Below are 21,468 nucleotides of genomic sequence, written 5' to 3' on the forward strand. Positions count from 1 at the left end.
GAGAATTAATTTGGGTTAATTTCGATTTTTATAAAATTCTTTTATTCAATATTCTTGGTTCTAATCTCCAAGAAAACGAACGCTTTATGATTCTGCAACTTGACAACTTCTAAAAAAAAAAAAACAAGCAAACTCATTACATCGCAGCTATATACAATCATAAGAACGATATCTATCTATGAATTTAAGGTTACAAGGTACTTATTACATATGCATGGATGCAATGAATGGGTCACGTTAAAATAGGAGAAGGGTGTTGAAAGCAGGTTGGTGGAAGATGGTAGCAACAGGAAAAGGAAACAAACTTCTTGAGTACTTTCCATGTAATATAACATTTGGCATGCTTGCCACGTTACCCAACTGAAGAGCCACCAACACTACACTGTGCTAAGTTCGGTGCAATGGGAGAGAAGAGCTCACAGCAGTAAATATTTTCTTTGTAATTAGCTGTAATTATCGTGAAATGTAGTGAGTACCTTGTTCACAATCAAAATCAAACAAGAATTTCCAGAAGTATCCCTTGTCTTGTAGCTACAAATGTCAAATGGCTGGGGGAATCATAACCAATAATTATAAACAGAACTGGAGAGAGAAGCGTGGGCAGTTACAAACACTTCAGAAGACTTCACAGGATGTTTGAGTTGTGTCCTTGGGAAATCCAGAAAAAATGAGTCAAATCGGATTGGAGCAAAAGCAATGAAGGCAAAGGACAAACAGAAGCTTTAGGCCATCTCAAAAGAACATACCCAACACCAGCTTAGAGAATCTCCAAGTCCAGACTGACTCCCCCACGGCACTCTTCCTCCTCCTGGCGTTAAGACTCACCCTTCCCTCCGCCCCCGACTCCGCCCACCTCCCGGGCATGGCCCCGCCCATCATGTCTGTGCCGAGATTCGCTCCGCCCACCCGCTCCAGCTCCGGGCTTCCCCACCCTTCCAAGACCGCAGCGGGTCGCTGAGGGGAGGAGCAGGTCGGGAAGAGCCGCGCTCGGGGACGGGGCGGGGGGAGATCCGCCGTAGAGTTACGGGAAAGTTATTTCCAGTTCCTGGAGTTTCCCTCTCCGGTTCCCCGGGCTCGGCGGCCAGTGTCCCGACCCCTTTACTCTCTCCGGCCTCGCCGCCCACAAGTCCTTCCCTCTGGCCGGGGCCGCCATGGAGCAGCCGCCGGCGCCCAAGAGGTAACCGACGCGGGGAGAGCGGAGGAGGGAGGCGGCGCCGGCGGCCGTGGGGCGGGGGCGGCTAGGCCGGGCGGGACCGCGACCCCCTCCGCCAGTCGGGCGGGGTGCTGGTGGGCGTCCTGAGGGTCTCGGGGCTGGTGTGAGTTCCGGGCGCTTTCTGTCCACTGGGTGAGCGGCCGAGGGGAGGCCTCGCCTCAGCTGCCGGCGGGGCCTTGCGCGCGTGGAAGGTCGCGGGGCAGAGCCAGCTCCTCGCGGCCTGCGGCCCGGGGCTGGTTGAATTTTACCTAGTGTCAGTTTCATGAAACCTTGGAGACGGAACACTAGGGAATTACGGGGTTCACAGCTATGTAGGTTTTGTGATTTTCGTAGTGTTGCCTCTTTAAAAAAAAAAACAGTTGTTTACAGATTAAGAGCATTAAATTATTGAATATATTAATAGCTACACAGTCTGTGAAATAAATTGGATATACAGAACTGACAGGTGTGTTCTCCCCCACGTCCCCCGCCCCCCAACTTCAGAAGTATTTCTGGTGCAAGACAGTGGTGATCTTAAGTTAGAACCCCTCCCCCCTATTTGTTTTGGGTCTGTTTTTCTTTTAGCATGTGAAAAGAATGACGCTTTGGTATTTAACGTGAGTTTATAATTAATCTTTGAGGCATTGGAAGTGTAAGAGTATACAGCAGTCTGAAGGGATCTTTGAAACTAGTGCTTGAAATAATATTAGGAAGCTAAGTTAAGGTCCACTGATAGAGATTTGTAGTGTGCATTTCCCCCAAGAATGAATCAGCTAACTAAGAGTTGCTAGATAAACCATTTAACCTCAGTTTTTTCACTTTTGATTTATCAAGTAAAAGAATATCAGTTTGGTTCCCAAAAGAATATCAGTGAAAATTAAAGATTTCATGTGTTCTGATAGCTAGACATCTTTAGCTGAAAAATGGTGTATTTGAGGACACAATAATTTATCAAATAATAAAATATTAATTATTACTGATTAAAAAGGTAGGAACTTTCTGAGTTACTGTGAATTGTGTTACTGATTAGACACATGAGCCTGGAGACCTGGAAACCATCTGTTCAGGTAAAAAAAAGAGAGTTAGCAAAAAAAGAGAGCCCCTAATAGAGTCTTCTCTGGCATTTTGTATTCAAATTCCTGTATTGAGTGGGCACCCAGTTTTAATACTATAGAGGAAGGTTGCAATCACTCTTTCCCACCCAAGCCCACTCCCTTTCTATTTTGGAAGGGACTATTATTAAGGGAGCATCTCTGAGATACATACTAAGACTTTGATTGAATGGCACTAAATTGAAGTGAAACCTTAGAAACCTCTGTTTTAAGCTATGAGAGTTCCTTTATAAGTGTAGGAGCATGTCTGACCTTTCAGGGACATTAGGTAACCTAATTAATAGGATCAGGAGAAGGTGTGTTGTGTTGTGGATGGTACATCACCATTCTGTGGTGAAAGTGATGAAAGTTTCATACACTTTTGAAAGTGATGGTTGCGCCTTTAACAGACCTTTAGCATTCTATGGAGAGACTTCTGCTGATTCAGAAAGACATTTCTGAAGCACAAAGATATTAATGCTTTATTATTTAGGGTTACAGAGTGCATCAAGTAAAACATTTTATAGCATCTTCATTTACTTAATGTATTTTAATTCTAATAACCCTGTTGAATAGGTTATATGCAGGCGTTAGTCATGTTTTATAGATGAGGGCGTTAAGAGAGTTTGCCAGTGGATATGGATAGGATAAGCTATGACAAGGATAACTAACAGTAAGTTTTTGTGTTGTCTCCATTGATCATTACTTTTTTTTTTTTTTAAAGATTTATTTGTGCATACAGAACTGGGGTACAGGCCAGAGGCTCAGGGGCGGTGAGAGGCTTCACCAGAGACAGAGTGGGGAGCAGAATAGGCAGATCGATGAAGTACACTGCTAAGGGGAGCAGCTGGGTGGGTCAGGAGAGGTCTGCCACACCATGTGGTCACCTCCGGGGCAGGTGGGAATCGAACTCATGCTGAAGCAGCTTTAGATTCTCAGTGCTGTGCTTTAACCCTGCGCCACCAGGGAAGGCCAATCATTACTTTTTAATAAAAAATTACTTAGCTACCACTATTTAGGCCATACTACTCACCAGAATGTTATGTACCCATTCCTGTATTTTATTGTCCTAAGACATAGGAATCATGACTTTACAACTAACTATGCTAGTTTCAAATTTAATTGCTTCATCTCATCCTCATCAAGAGGATTAAACGAGGTCATATGTAAAACACAGTGCTTCTTAATGTGTAGTTTATGTTTTCCTTCTTAAATGAAGTTCAGAGAGAATAACCATCTTGGTCAAGTGGACGAGCTGCCTGAACTCTGGTCTCATTGGCTGCAAAGACTGTGTACCCTCATTGTGTACAATGATGCCTCTTCTATGAAACTGTCATTTGCTTTCTTAGTATTTTGTCATGTGTGACCATCTCCTTCTATACTCTTCTGATCCCCTTTGCATGTTCTTTTACTAAGTTCTATGAGAATGTCACTTTACTTTCCTGCCTTATCTACCAAAGCATTTCTTTTGGATTCAGATGCTTTTTACATAAGCACATTTATATTGCACATATATATATATTTTTCTGATCCACTCTTTCATTGTCCTATATTTTTGTCACTAGACCCTATCAAATTTCCCATAAAAAAATTTGCAAGTTCATCCCCCTCTTTCATTACCAGTACATCTATCTTATTTCTAGGTTTTATGATCCTCACACCTGATTTACCTGATTTAATTCAAGTTGGGCATGTTATAGTCCATTGGTTTTAAAGTTGTTTTAGCAGTGGAAAGATTTTAACAGCAGAACTCTACAGTTCTTCTGGGACAGGATGTCAGGACCTGTTCCCAGCCCTTTACCTTCTATTCCCCTTTTGCTCTAATGTTCTATAGAACAGTTCTTCCTGCATATATTTCATCCTATTTATTGCTTCTGATAATAATTTGCTGAACCTTCAGTCAGGCTGTTCTTTTTTTTTGTTTTGTTTTGTTTTTTTGATTTCTGATTAGAGCACATTAGTCTACTTAGGGCCCAAGGCCTCCATCACTTGGTCTCAACCTTAATTAATCTCCAGACTTTCTGATCAGGGTATATCTATCCTAACGAAGTTTCCCTATTGTTGTTTATTTAGGGGCAGGCTGTGGGTACCACCAACTTTATTAATGCTTTTCCTTTAGAAAAGTTTGTACTTTTTTTTTGCTAGTAATCTGTATTTTATTCTTCCTTTAAGGTCTGTTTCTTAAGATACCTTTTTAGAGCACTTTCTAACATAAGATTTCTTTGTATCCCTAATATACATTTACATATGTTTGAGTATATGTCATTTTCATATTGTTCTTTCTTTTTTAATCACAAAATTTTAGACATCCAAAAGATAATGTGGGCAAATTTAATGCATAATGTATTATCCCTTTAGCTTTGTAAATAAAATACTACCAATAAAGTTGATGTCATCTAGCTTGTCTCTTTTCAGCTGCATTTCTCCCCATTCCTTAAAGATTATCACTGTCCTGAACTGGTATTTTTTTCATTCCCAAAGATTTTTTTATATTTTCAGCATTTTGTTCTTATATATCTGACATAGTGTTAGGCTGGGATGATAGGTCCACTTTGATAACTGACTTTGAAATTGACTTCTTTAGTTGTCATTCTTCTCTACTGGGAGCTGGAAATGAGCAGCTAGATCTGAGAATCATGACCTAGAGTCCTAAACTTGAGGAACAAGGTCTGTGTAAAGCTCACATTATTGACTTGGTATTCCCATTGGAATATGCTAAATTTGGTAATGTGGTCTAAATGTGGTCACCTGTGTCACTGATTTGAGGTACCATAATGGCTTTTAGATTCTTCATACTTCCTTAACAGGGCACAGAAGTCTTCAGAAGTCCTTATTAAAATGAGGTCCCACTGGGGAGGGAAATCCACTAAATAATTATTAATTACTAACATTTTGATAGGTAGAGTTTATCAGATTTCTTTGTAGGGAAACTGCTAGCTGAGAAGAATGCCACAGAATCGGTGAGTTTTGCTAGGTAGAAAGCAAATGATTAAAACATGGCCTATACACTACGTAGGATATTTTATATGTTGGTAAGTGGGTGTCTGATAGGCAGGTGGATGGCTTAAGAACTCTAGTTGCTGAAGGCCAGATTGTCACACAGCACATGTCAAAAAGAGGACAGACTATCATTGCTAGAAAGGTATTACTTTGCCACACAGACCTTGTTCCTCAATTAGATTATAAATTATAGTTATTTAAAATTTGTGGATTAAATTGTACTTGGAAGAAAAGTTAGGTGTGAAACAGTGAAAACACTGAAAAGATAATGAGAGAGAAAGCTATAGAAGCTTACTCTTAAGATAAACTGACCGCAGGAGTTATAGCTGTATTTTGTTTTTTGTTTTTTTTTTAAATGTCTTCCCATTTGTAGGCACAACTTTTTTTGGAAGATTTTTTTATTCATACAGAACTGGGGTACAAGCCAGAGGTGCAGGGGTGGTGAGAGAATTCATCAGAAACAGTGGGGAGCAAAACAGGCAGATCAACGAAGTATACTTCTGAGGAGAGCAGCGGGTGGGTCAGGAGAGGTCTGTCACACCATGCGGATCACCTCTGGGGCTGGGGATCGAACTCACACTGAAGTAGCAGAGGCTGGCTTGCAGTGTTGTGTCCTAACCTGTTGGACCAGCAAGGAGGGCCATATTCTGTTTTTTTTTTTCTTTTTTTTAAGCAATATGAGAAAGTAATGTGAAGAAGTAAAATTGAAGATTGAGTGCAATCTTCAAACCCAAAATGTTGGGTTACAAAGTGAATGAAATGAAAAGTACGATAAAAAACATTTCATAAAGGAAAACATTGCTGTGTATGAATGGATTATTAGTAAAAGTTTATCAAACGTAAAAGCAGAGGTAAAGGGGTGAGGACATAGAAGGGTATTATAACTACTTCCGTACAAAGGACCGACATTGGTAGCCCTGACATTAGACTGTAAATTAGAAGTAGAGGTAAATAGAGAGCAGGAAATTCTCAGCTATTAGAAATTGAGTTGAATGGGACAAAGCAACACAACATACAGGAAAAAGGGTATCAGCAAAATAATGAAGACATTGTACACAGAATGGGGGGTGGACCTTATGTCTGTATTTCTAAATCATGTATCTTTGAAATGTTAGAAAGTAAAATTCTTGTGTGCTTATCATCAAAGGGACCAACTGTGGAGCTAGAGTTGTCTTTGAGAAGATGAACACTTTTTAAAATTTAAAACCATGTCTTTAAACTTTATTTATTAATTTATTTCTATATCATTCTTCATTTCGTATCTTTTCCCATCACAGTTGTAATCCCCGTGGACTTCCCACCACCAATTTACCCATGTGCCATCACCATGGTCCTATGTACCCTTTCCTACCCCATTTTTGATCCCATTCCCCACTCCACCCCTGTAAAAATGTCTCTGGTATATAGTTGTTTGTTCTTTTTCATTTTTTTTTTTTTATTATAGTTGCTTCACCACTCCTCCCCCTCCAGGTCCCTTATGTGCCTGCTAATAGTGAAACCATCAGTATTTTTCTTTTTTCTTTCTGGCTTATTTCACTAAGCATATCCCTTTCAGCTCCATCCATGTTGCTGCAAAAGGCATGAATTTAGAGAAGATGAACTCTTAAGGCGTGTCTCAGTGGGTTGAAGCACATTACTATGAAGCTATCTGCAGCCACCACAGCACACGTTTGATCCCCAGCCAGGGAGGTGACCCACTTGGAGTGGCAGACCTTTCCTAACCCACCTACTGCTCCCCTCAGCAGTACATTTCAGTCATTCTGCCTGTTCTGCTCCCGTCTACATCTCTGGTGAATCCTCTTACCCCTCCCCCCCGAACTCTGGCTGTACCCCAGTTCTTATAAGCATAAATAAATATATATTTTTAAATAACTCTTAAAAAACTGAGGTTTTTTAAGTAACTCATAATTTCAGCGAGGAGGTCCTGGGGGAAATTCTCAATTTTAGAGGCAGACAAATGGAGGAAGTATGAGTTTTTCAAGAGGAAAAAATTGAGCCAAGAGGAACATCTCTTATCATTAATCACTCGGTCCTCCCTAAAGCATATTTCTGTTGACTCTTCTTGTTTTATTTGGGTGGCAACAACTCTATTGAATTGATTTAGGTCCTGTGATGAAAATAGTCAATAGACTCTCCCTTCCTAGAGAGAGAAAAGGACAGTGTGACAGTAATTTCTGAGTAGTTCCTGGTGAGCAAACTTCAGTTGCAAATTGAAATAGTAGATACACTCAGTCTTCAGTTAACTTTTGGCAGTGGTTAATTTATCCATTTTTCTTTAAGGGTCTGGGATATAGCATGTATTAGTAGAAATGTTAGAAAAGGTAAAGAAAAGGTAAACACAACTAGGTTGAAATTTGTTTTTCTGAAGAAGTCTCATTCTAGATATGTGTATGAGTAAAGCTTTAATAATAGGTTTAAATCAAATACCTCTTAGTTGGATTGCAAGGGCAGAAAAATGCTTAGAATTTAATTTTTCTGGTTTCAGAGATGTCTTGATGAACTAGATGTAGTATTACTTCAGGTCATATATATATTAGTGGCTTTCAAATTAAGATAATGCTAACAAGACCCAGTACAGACCCACAAACATAAAATTGAAAGAGAAGTTTCATGAAATGTACTGAGTCACACTTTCTGGTGTTTTTCTATTTTCTTTGTTCTGTTTTCATTGAGCTGTTGGTTATGACCCAGCAAATTATTTTCATATCCTATTAATGGGTTGTGACCTGAAGGTTGAAAAGTATTGCCAGCCTGTGTAGTAGTGACAGATGGGAAACATTTCATTTCCATTGCCATACTTAAAAGTCCTGGTGACATTGCAAAAGGAATCCAGAGTGGTGTCATAGTAAAAACCTGTATATAATAGAGATATTTTTTAATATTCTAGAAAGGGAAAAGCTGATGGGGAGAGAGAAATGAATGTTTAACAGCTATATTTTGAACACTTCATGGGTGCCTCAATTAAATTATGGGAAAAAGCAAATGATTATGGTATCTGGCAGAGTTTACAAAGCAAAATGTACTATGTGAAGGCTGTGACCAGGCAAAGGCTCATTTGCCTTCTGGTGTGGAATGAGTCCATGCGCTGGAAACATTGAACCATAATTATGATGACTTCAGTTTTTGACTCCCTACCAGCTCCACCCTCTCTAACTACCAAAGTCTTCAGATTTGTTTCTTATAAGGAGAAAATCTCCCTGATAGAAGCTTACTTCTTTGTTTCAAGCTTCTTTTTGTTGTGATTTTACGTTGAATTCCCTTACATGCTAGGATTTTTGTAATTTCAAGAAGTTTTAACTCTAAAGCAGCTATTTTGTATTTAAAATATTTTATTACAGTTGTCTTTCTACAGTCCAAGTTGAAAGTAGTAAATATGTAAGCAGACATGTATGAATATTAAAATTAAGTTATGTGCATGCATGTATATTAAGATGCATATTATTTTGAACTTCTTAACAGTAGATCAAATGGTCTATCTTTAAAATGACTTTGAAACAAAATAGCAAAATTACAGAATATAGATGTACATGTTGGTACTGTTGTATGTAGATTATGAATTAGTCTATACAATTTGTATCATACTAGACATCTTAGTGAAGAAATGATTGAGTCAGATTATCAGGTGTTTCCAAGTATCTTGACACAAAAATAAGTATCTTGATATACACACTCTCTTTCTAACACAGTAGTCACTCTTATAAAATTGGGGAACATTGAACACTTTTTTCCAAGTATTAAAACAAGTCAGTGCTTATCATTTCCTCCTTATCCCCTCCTTATGATGGGGGCATTAGTGTGTAGAAGATAAGCACTGACTTCTTTTAATACTTTTTTTTCATATATTCACTAATCAGTGTAAGCTCCAACATGATACATGAACATAATTTTAATTTTGTACATTTCGATGGGTAGTATTTCTCTCCGTGTGGATGACTTCTGGAAGACCTTAATTTTAAGCTCTTTGTAGTGAAATATTTCATTTATAAGTCTAGACTTTCTTTTTTCAGTTTGCTGTCATCCCCGTTCACTGAGTAGAACTTGTATTGCTCATTGCGACCCAGTTTGTTAATGGTTCTGGGTTATTCTGTCTATCCCAGATGACATCTGGACAAAACCCACACACAACATACCGTGCTGCTCCAGCACCTCTTGACTCCAGTAAATACAAAGAGGGGCATTAAGATAAAGATGCTTCTTGCTTGACTGATGACCTGGCAGAGCATGGTGCAGGAATGGCCAACACCAGGAAGGAAACAACAAACCTGCAGGGCCCTGGGCTAAGTCTCTGCACTTAAGCTGTTCCATTGAACATTTGTAATTCCAAGGATGATAGTTTCTACATTCAAAGTATGGGATATTATTCTCTGTCCAGATCATCTTTTCATTTGTAGGCTTTTGGCTTTTATGGGATCAAAAAACCAAAAGTTATTTTGAAGTTTAGGAGGAACTTTTTATTCAGTTGAGTAAAGTATACACTGAAAGTAATAGCTAATTTCCTTTACTCTCCTGGAACCATATAATCTCTCTTATCTCTGCTGGGTTCTGTTCTCTCATTTCTTTGTAAAAACTAGCCTTTGGGGAAAAGAATGACTAATCAAAATGTGTGGTAAAAATTGGCTGTCAGCCTTTAATTAATTATTTAATTACTTACTTTCAATTGCCTTTCAAGTGCCAGATGCTGGATACATTATTGAATGGTAGAGATGAGATCTTTGCCCTCATAGAATATACATCCTAGTTGAAGCTTGATCATTGAAGAATAGAAATAACATTTATTAGTACATAAAAATGGAACTTAATAAGGCAGTTGGAAGAAGCTTCTCTGAGAAGGTAATACAAAAGTTGTGAAGAGGTTGACAGTTTATGTGAGTTACAGGGGAAGAGTATTCTTGGTAGAGGGAAAAACTAAGGAGGGCTTGAGGTAGGGAAGAGTTTAGTGTGTATGAGAGGAATTGAAATGAAGCCTTGGCTGGGGTGTAGAGTGGGTGAAAGTGACAGATGAGATGCAGGCACTGAAAAGGAATTTGCATTTAAGTTAGAGTACAGCAGGCTGTCACTACAGAGTTTTAAACAGGATTTTAAATAGTTAATGCTTTTGAATGATTCTGGCTGTTTTGGATAGAATAAATTGTAGAGGGTTAAGATAAAAGCAGGCAATGTTTATGGGAATGTTGCAGTAGTTCATTCTTAGAGATGGTGGGGGCACTAGGGGTAAAGAGAAATAGATATATTTGAGTAATATTTTAGAATTAGAAACAAAGGCTTTACTGAGAGACTGCATGTGAGGAACAAGGAAGAAAGACTCAGGCCTGCCTCCTGGGTTTTCTGCTTGAGGATTGGGAGAAGACTGGGTGGGGAAGGAACAATTTTCCTTACTTTTGTTAGTCTATTAGAACATCAGACTCCCAAAAAGTGAATTTGATTGGCTCATAATATGATAATAGTTGGTTATCTTAGAAGAGTAAGTAGATAAGGAGGAAATGATAAGCACAGACTTCTTTTAATTGCTTCTTTCTTTTGTCATAGACTATTGAAAGGGAAACATAGTCAGTTAGGTGTTGAAATGTCCAGATGTCCCTGATAAGCTGCATTTTAAAAATACCTTTTTTTTTTTTTTTTTGAAAATAACATCAGTAGGAAACAGATGTATGGTAGGTGAGTTACTGTATTTGATGTATTACTGTCAGGCAGACACTGGTGTAGTTATCAGGTTAAGAAGCAGAACTTTGCCCTCCTCTCTGATATCCTTCTGAGTGCTCTATCCAAGTCATTACTGTCTTTTCCCATTATTGAGACTTTAATAGTAAGAACCTAAATGTGTATTGCTGCAACCTCTAGGTTAGTTTTGCCTGTTAAAGAATAGTTTTGGTATGAATTGTCATTTTTATTCTTTTGGTTAGTTTGCCATCAGTTTTCTTTCCCTTTTCTTGATGAAGAACTTAACTTATTGAAATTGTAGTTTTTCACAGTCTTAATTTTGCTGCTTGCTTACTCAAAGTGCTATTCAGTATGTTTTTTTGTTCTCTGTATTAACTGCAAATGGGCAGTAAATTTCAGAGACAGGATAAATGCTTATTTCTCTTACCAGTTGTTTCTTTCTTACTTTGAAAGATGACTATTTTTTTTAATGCCTTTTTGAGCCAATAGATTGAAAAATACTCAGTGGATTTAAATTCATTGCATTTACTGGTACTGAAGCTCAAATTGTCCCATCTCCGGTCAGTGAGAGCCCCTACAGGAGATAATATAACCCTAGTGGGTCTTTGATAGTGTTCTTCCTTTCTGTTAAGATAAAATATTCAGGACTCATTTTTCCCCATTTCCTCCCCCTGGAATTAATCTGGTTTTTTTTTTTGCATATGAAAGAGTATTCAGTACCCTAACTTGGGCACAAATAATCCTGTCCATTTTTATTTTTATTTTCTTACATCATTGTTCTTTTTTATATAATACTTGGTTTCTACCCTCATTCCTGTTCACCACCCTATCACCTGTGAACCATCATAGTCCCTTGTGTTCTTCCTTTCCCAGGCTTGACCCTTCTTCCTCCTCCTCCCCTGTTGTATGCCATAGACCTGTGGTCAGGTTGCTAGTTTTGTCTTTTGCTTGTCCCCTTGGTTTGTTTTCCTATACTCCACTGTAAGTAAAACCATCCGTAATATCCTTTCATTTTTAAACAATGTTTTATTCACATATTGGAGGACTCTTTTAAACTGTAGGATAGTCTGTCAAAAATGTGATGGCGCTTGCTGTTTTGACTTTCTTTCCCTGAATATATCTCTGCCATGTATTTATTTGAGTTAGATATCAGGCATATGTAGATACATTCTGAAGTAGACATTTAAGTATGCTTTTGCCTACATGTCCTTCCTGTCTTGCTCTGGTTAATCTTTGACCCATTATGGTCTTTGTATCAAACCTTGAGTCTTTCTCGCCTGAAAATTTTTTTAGCAATCTACTTTCTTTTTTAAATAAAAAAGATGTAAATTATGCAGTAGTCATAAGACAAATAACACCACTATCACTTATCAGGTCTTATTTTGTATGTAGAACTTTCAGCCTGCTTTGTCTTGCATACAAAATATATCTTTGTACAAACAACACTCAGGAAAGCTGGAAGTTGCTTTATAAAATCATCCCCAACTGATAACAGTATGATCAGTTATCATATGAAACACATCCAGATATAAATACCATGTGTTACTACCTTTTAATATTCTATAGGCTTTTTTTTTTATTTTTTTTTATTTTTTTTTTATTTTAAAGATTTACCTATTTGTGCATACAGAACTGGGGTACAGGCCAGATGCTCAGGGGCGGTGAAAAGCTTCACCAGAGACAGAGCGGGGAGCAGAACAGGCAGATCGACGAAGTACACTGCTGAGGGGAGCAGCGGGCGGGCCAGGAGAGGTCTGCCACGCCATGTGGTCACCTCCGGGGCAGGCTCCGGGAATCGAACTCATGCGGAAGCGGCTCCAGATTCTCAGTGCTGTGCTTTAACCCGCTGCGCCACCAGGGAGGGCCTATAGGCTTTCTTTTTAAGTTTTATTGTGCTTTTAAGTAAAGTTATATATCTTATTTACATAGTTGGTAATTTGTCATTTAAAAGAATTAATTTTGCTGTAATTACTTTCTGTGTTAAAACATACTAGATAGCCCCTATACATTGTTAAGGAGAAGAATTGTTAAGGAGTTAACTATTGTTAACAATTGCTAAAAACCAGTGAAATTTGGATCATAGACATTAGAGACAAATCATTGCTATGAAAAAAAATTATTATTCATATAATTTCTATGAATTTTAAGAACAAGTTTCTTTATTAGAAGGGTTAGAATTCCAAAAAAATTCTTGTGGAAATTAAACATGTATGTAGTAATAAACTCTTGAGAAGAAATTATCTTGATTTTCTTCTTCTGGTAGTTTGAGTTTCCCTTTTCTGTTCTTTATTCTTAGCATGTACATCCAAGTTTTCTTTCTTTTTTTTTTTCCTAATAGAGGAGAATTCAAGTACCAGGCCAATGATAAGAAAATGGTGTTTTCCTCTCCCCCATACAGAAATGGGCTCTTGATTAGTCAGCTTTTAATTAATATTAGTTAAAACTTGTGTCATTAAAGAGATGGCCAAAATGGAAATAAGGTAGTAACTTCAAAGATATTTAGCAGCATTGGAAAGTGTGGTATCTACTGCATGATTTTTGGAATAAGTGAAGTACTAACCTACCTTACCCATTATACTTTTAAAACAATAAAAAATTTTTTGAAAAGAACTGGTTTTGAGAGAAAACATTCCAAAATGAAGACAATTTATTCAATCTTCTGAGACTGATTATTTGCTTTCTTGAGTACATATTATTTTTAAAATTTTAGTTTAGAAAAATCCTCATGGATATTCATAGATTAGTTTATTGAAATAGTCAAGGGTACTTTTTTGGTGTGTTTGAGGCTTTGTTGCTGCATGTAGCTGGTTTTCCCCAAAACTTAGTCTTGTCTTTTATTGCTATAGGTTCTTTTTATTGCTTTGTCCTTATAATGGAACTGCTACTTAGCTTATTATATAGTCCCACAGGAAATTGATCTCTGTATTTTAAAGAAGAGTGCATGCCTTACTAGAGACCTTTTTCTGTGTTCATAGTTACATTTTGAAAATATATTTCACTGAAGAACATTGTTATGCAGTGAAGGAGAGAAAAAATTAATGCAAACAGTTCTAAGTTTCTAAAATTTAATATGAAAATAACTTTTGCATCAAAAAAGAGTAAGATTTTACTTTAAAAAATAATAAAATTCCCAAGTTAAAAAGTTTGTCATTTAAGCATTACTTAAATTTTGAGGACTTGTGGTATTACCAAAGAAAACTGGAATTTTCAGATAACATTACTTGTTATCTGTGCAAATGCAGAAACCTTACACTTACAGTAGTTTATTTTTATTTTCTACGGATGAGATACTCAGATTCTTTGTCTTATAATAATATGTTTTTCTATTGGATACAGCTGAAATTTAAATTTTTATTTCTTTAAAAAAATCAAAACGAGTAAAAATCCAATTTAAGAAGAAATTATTTTCAAAAAACACCAAGATTGTGAACTATTTCTCAGTCTCTTTCCCTTAGTTTGTTTACCGAGAAATGGCTTCATATGTGCTGTTGCTGTGCAATTACACCATGCTGTGAAATCAAAGCACATTTGTCCATCTGTGCAAACAGTGGAAAACAGCTACAGCATACATTGTCCATCATCTCTAAACTCAATGAGGACCCTCCCTGGTAGTTTAGCAGATTAAAGTGTAGTAGTATGAAGCTATCTGCAGCCACTTCAGCTTGAGTTTGAACTCCTGCCAGGGAGGTGGCCCACATGGCATGACAGAATTCTCCTGACCCACTCGCTTCTCCTCTCAGCAGTGTGTTTCCATGGATCTTCCTGAAACACACTCTTTATCAGGTGAATCCTCTCAACCCCCTACCCTGGAACTCTAGCCTGTACCCCAGTTCTTCTAAGCATAAATAAATAATATCTTTAAAAAGCCTATGAACAAGCAAGCATATCTTCAATGAGTAAAGAACTCATTAAAGGATATAGATGTCTGAATATGGTCAGAAATTAGTTTTAAATTATGTTTTTATTAATGTTTATACCTGTAGTTAGTATATTAATGTTTGTGATTCTAGTATCTTTCTGACAGTGGGAGTAATGAGTTGTGAGTATATTGTATTTTTAGAACTTGAAATATAGGGAAATAAGTGAGGTAGGAAATATGAGTAAATCTAGTTTGTAAGTATAGGTAGTGTGTTTTTGGCATAAGTTGTAGTGAATTTTTCTATATGGCAGGTATTTGGTTGGCATGTTTCATGTAGAAGCATCTTTTTATTTTTAATCAACTAAAAATTCTGTTCCCTTCTTTTACTTTCCAAAGCTTGGTAAGGCTGTTGAGTGTTTTTAAAAGTCTTTCTAATAAACTATTAAAAAAGTTAATGAGACTTGCAGGTCTGCGTATTTCATACCACTTTACTTGCTAGTAGGACATGGATATGTGCAGGATTTTTAACTATTCTTTTACATTGCATCTTTTTTTTTTTAAATTAGTTGTTAACAAAGTGAATATGGTAATGTTTCTAGGGTAGAGTGTATGTTAACCTCCTGTAGGTTGGTTACAAGAAGTTAGAAGGATTCGTCACTTTCCTGTTGAGAGTAAGTGAAACAATTCTTAGAAATTAAAAATGAGAGATTGCAAGGATGAAGAAAGGAGAGAATTCTGCTTTCATTTAGAGCTCTTTGCCAGGAAATTATAATATTAGAGTACTTTTGGGAAAGTACCCAACTTGAGAGGAAATGTTATGATAGAATTGGAAAATAAGACTTTCATTTAATTTAAAGTCTTCTGTCCATCGTAGGGCATCTGTTTTCTTAGGTGGCTTTTAGCTTATTCTAACACCAAATTAATTAAGCCCCTGTAAATTTTAATGTAATTTTATAAAAGTAATATATTATGTGATCATCAAACCACATCTGCTTTACTGTTGAAACAGAAAAAAACTAAAACAAGTTTAGAATCAAGAACTAGTTCTAATTTCAGCTTTCCTATTCACTGCAGTGCAGTAGGAGACGAGTTACTTTTTTGAGGTTTCAGTATACTCACTTGTGAAAGGTGGTAAAAATTCTATCTTCTTTTGGTTTTGTGAAGTTAAAATAAAATAGTAATTGTGAAACATTCATCTCTGAAGAGTTTCCAAAGTGTTTAAACTATGTGCATGATGTCAACGTCCTTTGAAGAAATAGCTAACTTTCCACGGGGATAAAACAACAGCTTGCATATATGTGTTGTAGTTAAATTAAAAAATCAGTTTTATTCTTTCGTGATGGTACATGGGTGATTTGGTGATGGGAAACCCAAGGGAATTGCAGCTGAGATGGAAAATTGCACAAAATAATGTAAAAATAAGCTATTATATTATTAAAAATCAGTTTTATTACTTTAGAGTTAGACATTTGCTAAATTTTAAAAGCTATTTGGGATTTAAACAAAAATGAGCAGAAAAAATTCTTTGAATTTTATTAATTTGAAGTAAAATATACTTCCTATGTTGAAGAAGGGAAGATAATGGCTTTTATGGATTCAATATAAGATTGTCACTGTATTTTAGAAAATGTTCATTATTTAAACCTAACTTTGAGACATTTTGACATTAATAGTGGTGTGCTAAAGGATGGACTAGAGGATGAGCACCTTCATGAGTTTTTGAAAATATGAGTTTATCATACTTTATAAGATGGCTATTGTAAAAAACAAAACAACAGACCTAAGAAATAGTGTTAGTGAGGCTGTTCAGCAATTGGAACTCTCACATTGTGGGAGGGAATGTAACAGTTCAGGCTTTGAGTTGTTGGCAACATTATTGCATACAACTACCATGTGATTGTGTAATTCCACTTATAGGTACATACACAAAAGATTTGAAAGCAAAGAGTCAGAGAGATAATTGGCACATTAGAATTACCAGCATTGTTCATAGTAGGTGGAAGCAACCCTCTGACCTATGAATATTAGCAAAATTCAGCATATGCATATAGTGTTGTTTATTCAACCTTGCAAAGGAATGCAGTTGTCATAAATGAATCTTGAACATGTGCTAAATGAAGAAAGCCAGACACAAAAGTGTATTTTATTGTACTATTCCTGTTGTATATTGAATTGTGTATCAATTATGTGAGGCATTTATAACATACTGTATTATTCTAGTTATTGTTTTGGGCTGTTAAATTGTTCTAGTGGTATTATTGTACTATTCCAATTGTATAAGGTATTTATAATAAAGAGACTCATAGGTACTGGAAATTGTGATAACCAAGGACTGAGGGAGAAGGAAACTGAAAATTGTTTAATGGGTAAAGAGTTTTGGCTTAGAAAGATGAAAAAATTCTGGAGATAGTTGTTATGATTATACAGCAGTGTAAATGTATAGTGGTTATGGTCATACAACACTGTGAATGTACTTAATGTCACTTAATAGTACTTGAAAATAAAACTGGGAAAATTTCTGTCTATTTTACCCCACTAAACCCCCACCTCCCAACCTTTAGCAAATTATGAGCAGCTTGTGCTTGTTTGTTTCTGAGTTGCAGTCAAAATCTTAGCAAAGGTATAAAGAGATATGATTAGTAAAAGTTACAACCTGTCTACAAAGTTGAAGCATAGAACAGAAACTGCTTTTAGGTTGCAAGTTATCAGCCAATGTTTGGAAAGATGAGCAACCTTTTTCCTGTTCTATGCCCCTCCAATCACTGTTTCTTGATGCTTTCTCTTTCTCTGGCTTTGATTTTTCTGTTGCTTCTGTTTCTCTATTTTACCTGTTCTTCTAGCTCATAATTGATAATAACCATGCATTTTCTGTTCTAAACTTAATCTTTTTCAATATAGTTAATTCCTTCTTGAGTTTATTCACCCTATGCTTCAACTTTGGTCAAAATGACCCACAAATACACATTTTTTTTTATTTTATAACAGTTTATTTTTACATCATTTTGTACTTTTTTTTCCATCTCAGTTGTAATCCCCGCGGGTTTCCCATCACCCTGTCACCCGTGTGCCATCACCATAATCCCATGCGCTTCCCTCCCCCCCTCTCCCCCGTTTTTGATCTCATTCCCCACTCCACCCCCGCAAAATGTCTCTGGTATATGGTTGTTCATTATTTTTGGTATTTTCTTGCCTGGTCCATTATACTCCTGCTACGAGTGAAACCATCCGGTATTTTTCTTTCTCTTTCTGGCTTATCTCACTAAGCATGATCTTTTCCAGCTCCATCCAAGTTGCTGCAAAAGACATGTGTTTCTCTTTTTTGGTTGCTGAGTAATATTCCATTGTGTATATGTACCACATCTTTTTTTTTTTTTTTTTAAAGATTTATTTATTGTGCATACAGAACTGGGGTACAGGCCAGAGGCTCAGGGGCGGTGAGAGGCTTCACCAGAGACAGAGCGGGGAACAGAACAGGCAGATGGAGGAAGTACACTGTTGAGGGGAGCAGCGGGCAGGTCAGGAGAGGTCTGCCACGCCATGTGGTCACCTCCCGGGCAGGCGGGAATCGAACTCACGCGGAAGCGGCTTTAGATTCTCAGTACTGTGCTTTAACCCGCTGCACCACCAGGGAGGGCCCATGTACCACATCTTTTTAATCCAGTCATCTACTTTGGGCATTTGGGCTGCTTCCATGTTTTTCCAATTGTAAATAAAGCAGCAATAAACATGGGGGTGCAGGTATCTTTTTGAATCAGTGTTTTTGTGTCTTTTGGGTAGATACCTAGGAGTGGGATTGCTGGGCTGTAGGGAAGCTCCATGTTTAGCATGTTGAGAAACCTCCAAACAGTTTTCCATAGTGGTTGTACTAGTTTGCATTCCCACCAGCAGTGCAGGAGAGTTCCTTTTTCTCCACATCCTCACCAACATTTGTTGTTGCTAGTTGTTTGAAGATGTGCCATTCTCATTGTGGTTTTAATTTGCATCTCCTTTATTACAGTGATGTTGAACATTTTTTCATATGCTTGTTGGCCATCTGCATTTCCTCTTTGGAGAAGTGTCTTTTTAGCTCTTCTGCCCATTTTTGATGGGGTTGTTTACTTTATTTTTGTTGACTTTCATCAGTTCTCTGTATATTTTGTGATCAGTCCTTTATCACTACTTTTGTGTGAGAAAATGTTTTCCCAATTAGTGGGCTGTCTGTCTGTTTTTTGTAATGTCTCTTTTGCTGTACAGAAGCTCTTTAACTTGATGTAGTCCCATCTATCTTTGCCTTCACTGTTGTGGTGTTGGGTGCTCTGTCTTTAAAGATGTCCAAATACACATTTTTGAGATCTGAAATGTTTGTACTCAGCTTGTTCATTATTTCCAATTTACTAAAAACATTTTTGATTACTTTGCTGTCTCCTCAGAGACACTATGTTCAAAATGGAATCCTTACCTTTTGGTCCTCCTTCTACTAATTAGTGTTGCTTCTTTTTTGTATGTTTTTTGTTTGTTTTAATTTCCTTTCGGTTGTTTAATTTCCTCCTTCTACTTAGTGACCTATATTAGTTGGAACATAGTTCCTATATTAATATTGCTATATTACTCTATTAATTAGGGAGGGAGAGAGGAATATAATTTTTGAAAAAATTCATAGTATCTTTTTATTTCACTCTTATTTTTTCTCTTTGCCTGTCTCATGTTATCAGACTTTTTTTTTTTTGCTGCTGTTCTAGATTTATGATTTCTCTGGCATCATTTTCCTTTAGTCTGAAGAAATCTTTTTAGCAATTGATTAAAAAGTTTCCTTTTCATTATTGAGAAACATTTCCTTTGTATATAGAACTTTAGTTTGATTGGATTTTCTTTCAGCACCAGAGAAGAGTCAATGTCTTTGACTTATAGTGCCTGACTGGAAGTGTACAGTCATCTTCATATTTATTCTTTGCTTTTCTCTCATTTTGTATATATGTTTATCCTTTTATGTATATATTTACATTTTGCATCTGTATCTTTTTAAAGTTTGCAATGTAGCAACTGTTCTCCCTTTTTATATTTATGAATTATCCATATCTATCTGTATATTTACCTGTTTATACAGACATATATAGGTATCATTTATCTTTTCTGTTGTACTCTCTAATCTGTTTAAGTCCTATCCCATGAAATTTCCTTTTTAGATATCTCATTTTTCTTTTGATCTCTAAAATATCATTTTAGTTCTTTGCCCCATCCTCCATTTTCCCTTACATCTGTGAGCTCACTACATTGATAGTGTTAACAGAAAAAATCTTATAAAAAGATATGATAAAAATATACCATGCACATATTTATAAAAATTATATATGTATATAATTAAAACATTTACTTATTTATGCATATAGAACTTGGGTACAGGCCAGAGATGCAGCGGTAATGAGAGAATTCATCAAAATAGAGTGAGGAGCAGAACAGGCAGATGGACAAAGTACACTGCTGAGGAGAGCCGCAGGCCAGTCGGGAGAGGTCTGCCAGGCCATGTGGGAGACCTCCTTGAATGGGGATGGAACTTGCACTGAAGTGGCTGGGCTATGGCTAGCTTCTTACTGCTGCATTTTAACCCGCTGTGCCACCAGGAAGGGCCCGTTCATGGTATTTTTTTTTTTTTTAAGATTTATTGATTAGTTCAGACAGAACTGGGGTACAGGCCAGAGGTGCAGGGGTGGTAAGAGGCTTCACCAGAGACAGAGTGGGGAGCAGAACAGGCAGTTCAATGAAGTACACTGCTGAGGGGAGCAGCGAGTGGGTCAGGAGAGGTCTGCCACACCATGTGATCACCTCCGGGGCAGGCTGGGATGGAACTCATGCAGAAGTGGCTTTAGCTCCTTAGTGCCCTAACCCACTGCGCCACCAGGGAGGGCCTCATGGTATATTTTTATAATTTCTTTTGTAAGGTTTTTTTCTGTTAAAACTACTGTTTTGATTGATTAAATTTATGTTTCTCTTTTTGTGTCTAGTTTATGAATTTTCATGTATCTAGTAATTTTTGACTGAATTTCTGACATTGTAAATAATATTTTTGATGCAGGGTTTTGCTTGAATTTTAGGAATTTGTAAACTTTTCCTAGTAGGCATGTAAATTACCTTGTTGATTGACTTAATGTTTTTGAGACTGTTCCTGGGAAGATAAAGAACAAGGATTGGAATACTTGTTTACTGTATACTTGTTTATATTGTTTGATTTTTGAAATATCTAATATGTTTCCTGATAAGAATAAAATTGAAAATTTTAAAGTCCTGAAAGTATTTTATTTTTGTTTTATCAGTAAGCTAAAAAAGCTGAGTGAAGACAGTTTGACTAAGCAACCTGAAGAAGTTTTTGATGTATTAGAAAAGCTTGGAGAAGGGTAAGTACAAAAAATATGAAAGTAGTATTCAGATGATAGACAAAACATACTATGTAATATTCATTTTTCATTGGAAGACATCAGCTTGAATTACATAATAATGGCAAGACATAATTATATTTTGTATCAATCAATATGTATTTGTAAAGGTCTTTTTTCTAGGATGCACAGTATATATGATTCTGAGGAAATTTGTTTGCCATTGATTTTTCCTTTAAGAAGTTAATTTCTAACTTCTTTCATTGGTAAATGAAGAAAAGTATTACCACTTTTGAAATATACCAAGCGGATTGAATACAT

The 21,468-nt window shown here is 36.7% G+C and overlaps 1 protein-coding gene across 2 annotated transcripts in view; it reads left to right on the forward strand.

Annotated features, from left to right (window-relative positions):
• Positions 1–1,019: 1,019 nt before the first annotated feature.
• The window catches only part of STK3 (serine/threonine kinase 3), a 211,910-nt gene continuing 191,461 nt past the window's right edge, over positions 1,020–21,468 (forward strand). The window contains exons 1-2 of one of the 2 annotated variants that reach the window (XM_004679699.2): positions 1,020–1,177; positions 21,088–21,168. In XM_004679699.2, coding sequence (XP_004679756.1) covers positions 1,152–1,177; positions 21,088–21,168 — 107 coding nt within the window. In that variant the 5' untranslated portion in view covers positions 1,020–1,151. The remainder of the gene's footprint in view (positions 1,178–21,087; positions 21,169–21,468) is intronic. The other variant, XM_012723058.1, reaches the window with a different exon arrangement.

This window comes from Condylura cristata, unplaced genomic scaffold (genome assembly GCF_000260355.1).
Source record: "Condylura cristata isolate star-nosed mole 26May11 unplaced genomic scaffold, ConCri1.0 scaffold00009, whole genome shotgun sequence".
Taxonomy (NCBI): domain Eukaryota; kingdom Metazoa; phylum Chordata; class Mammalia; order Eulipotyphla; family Talpidae; genus Condylura; species Condylura cristata.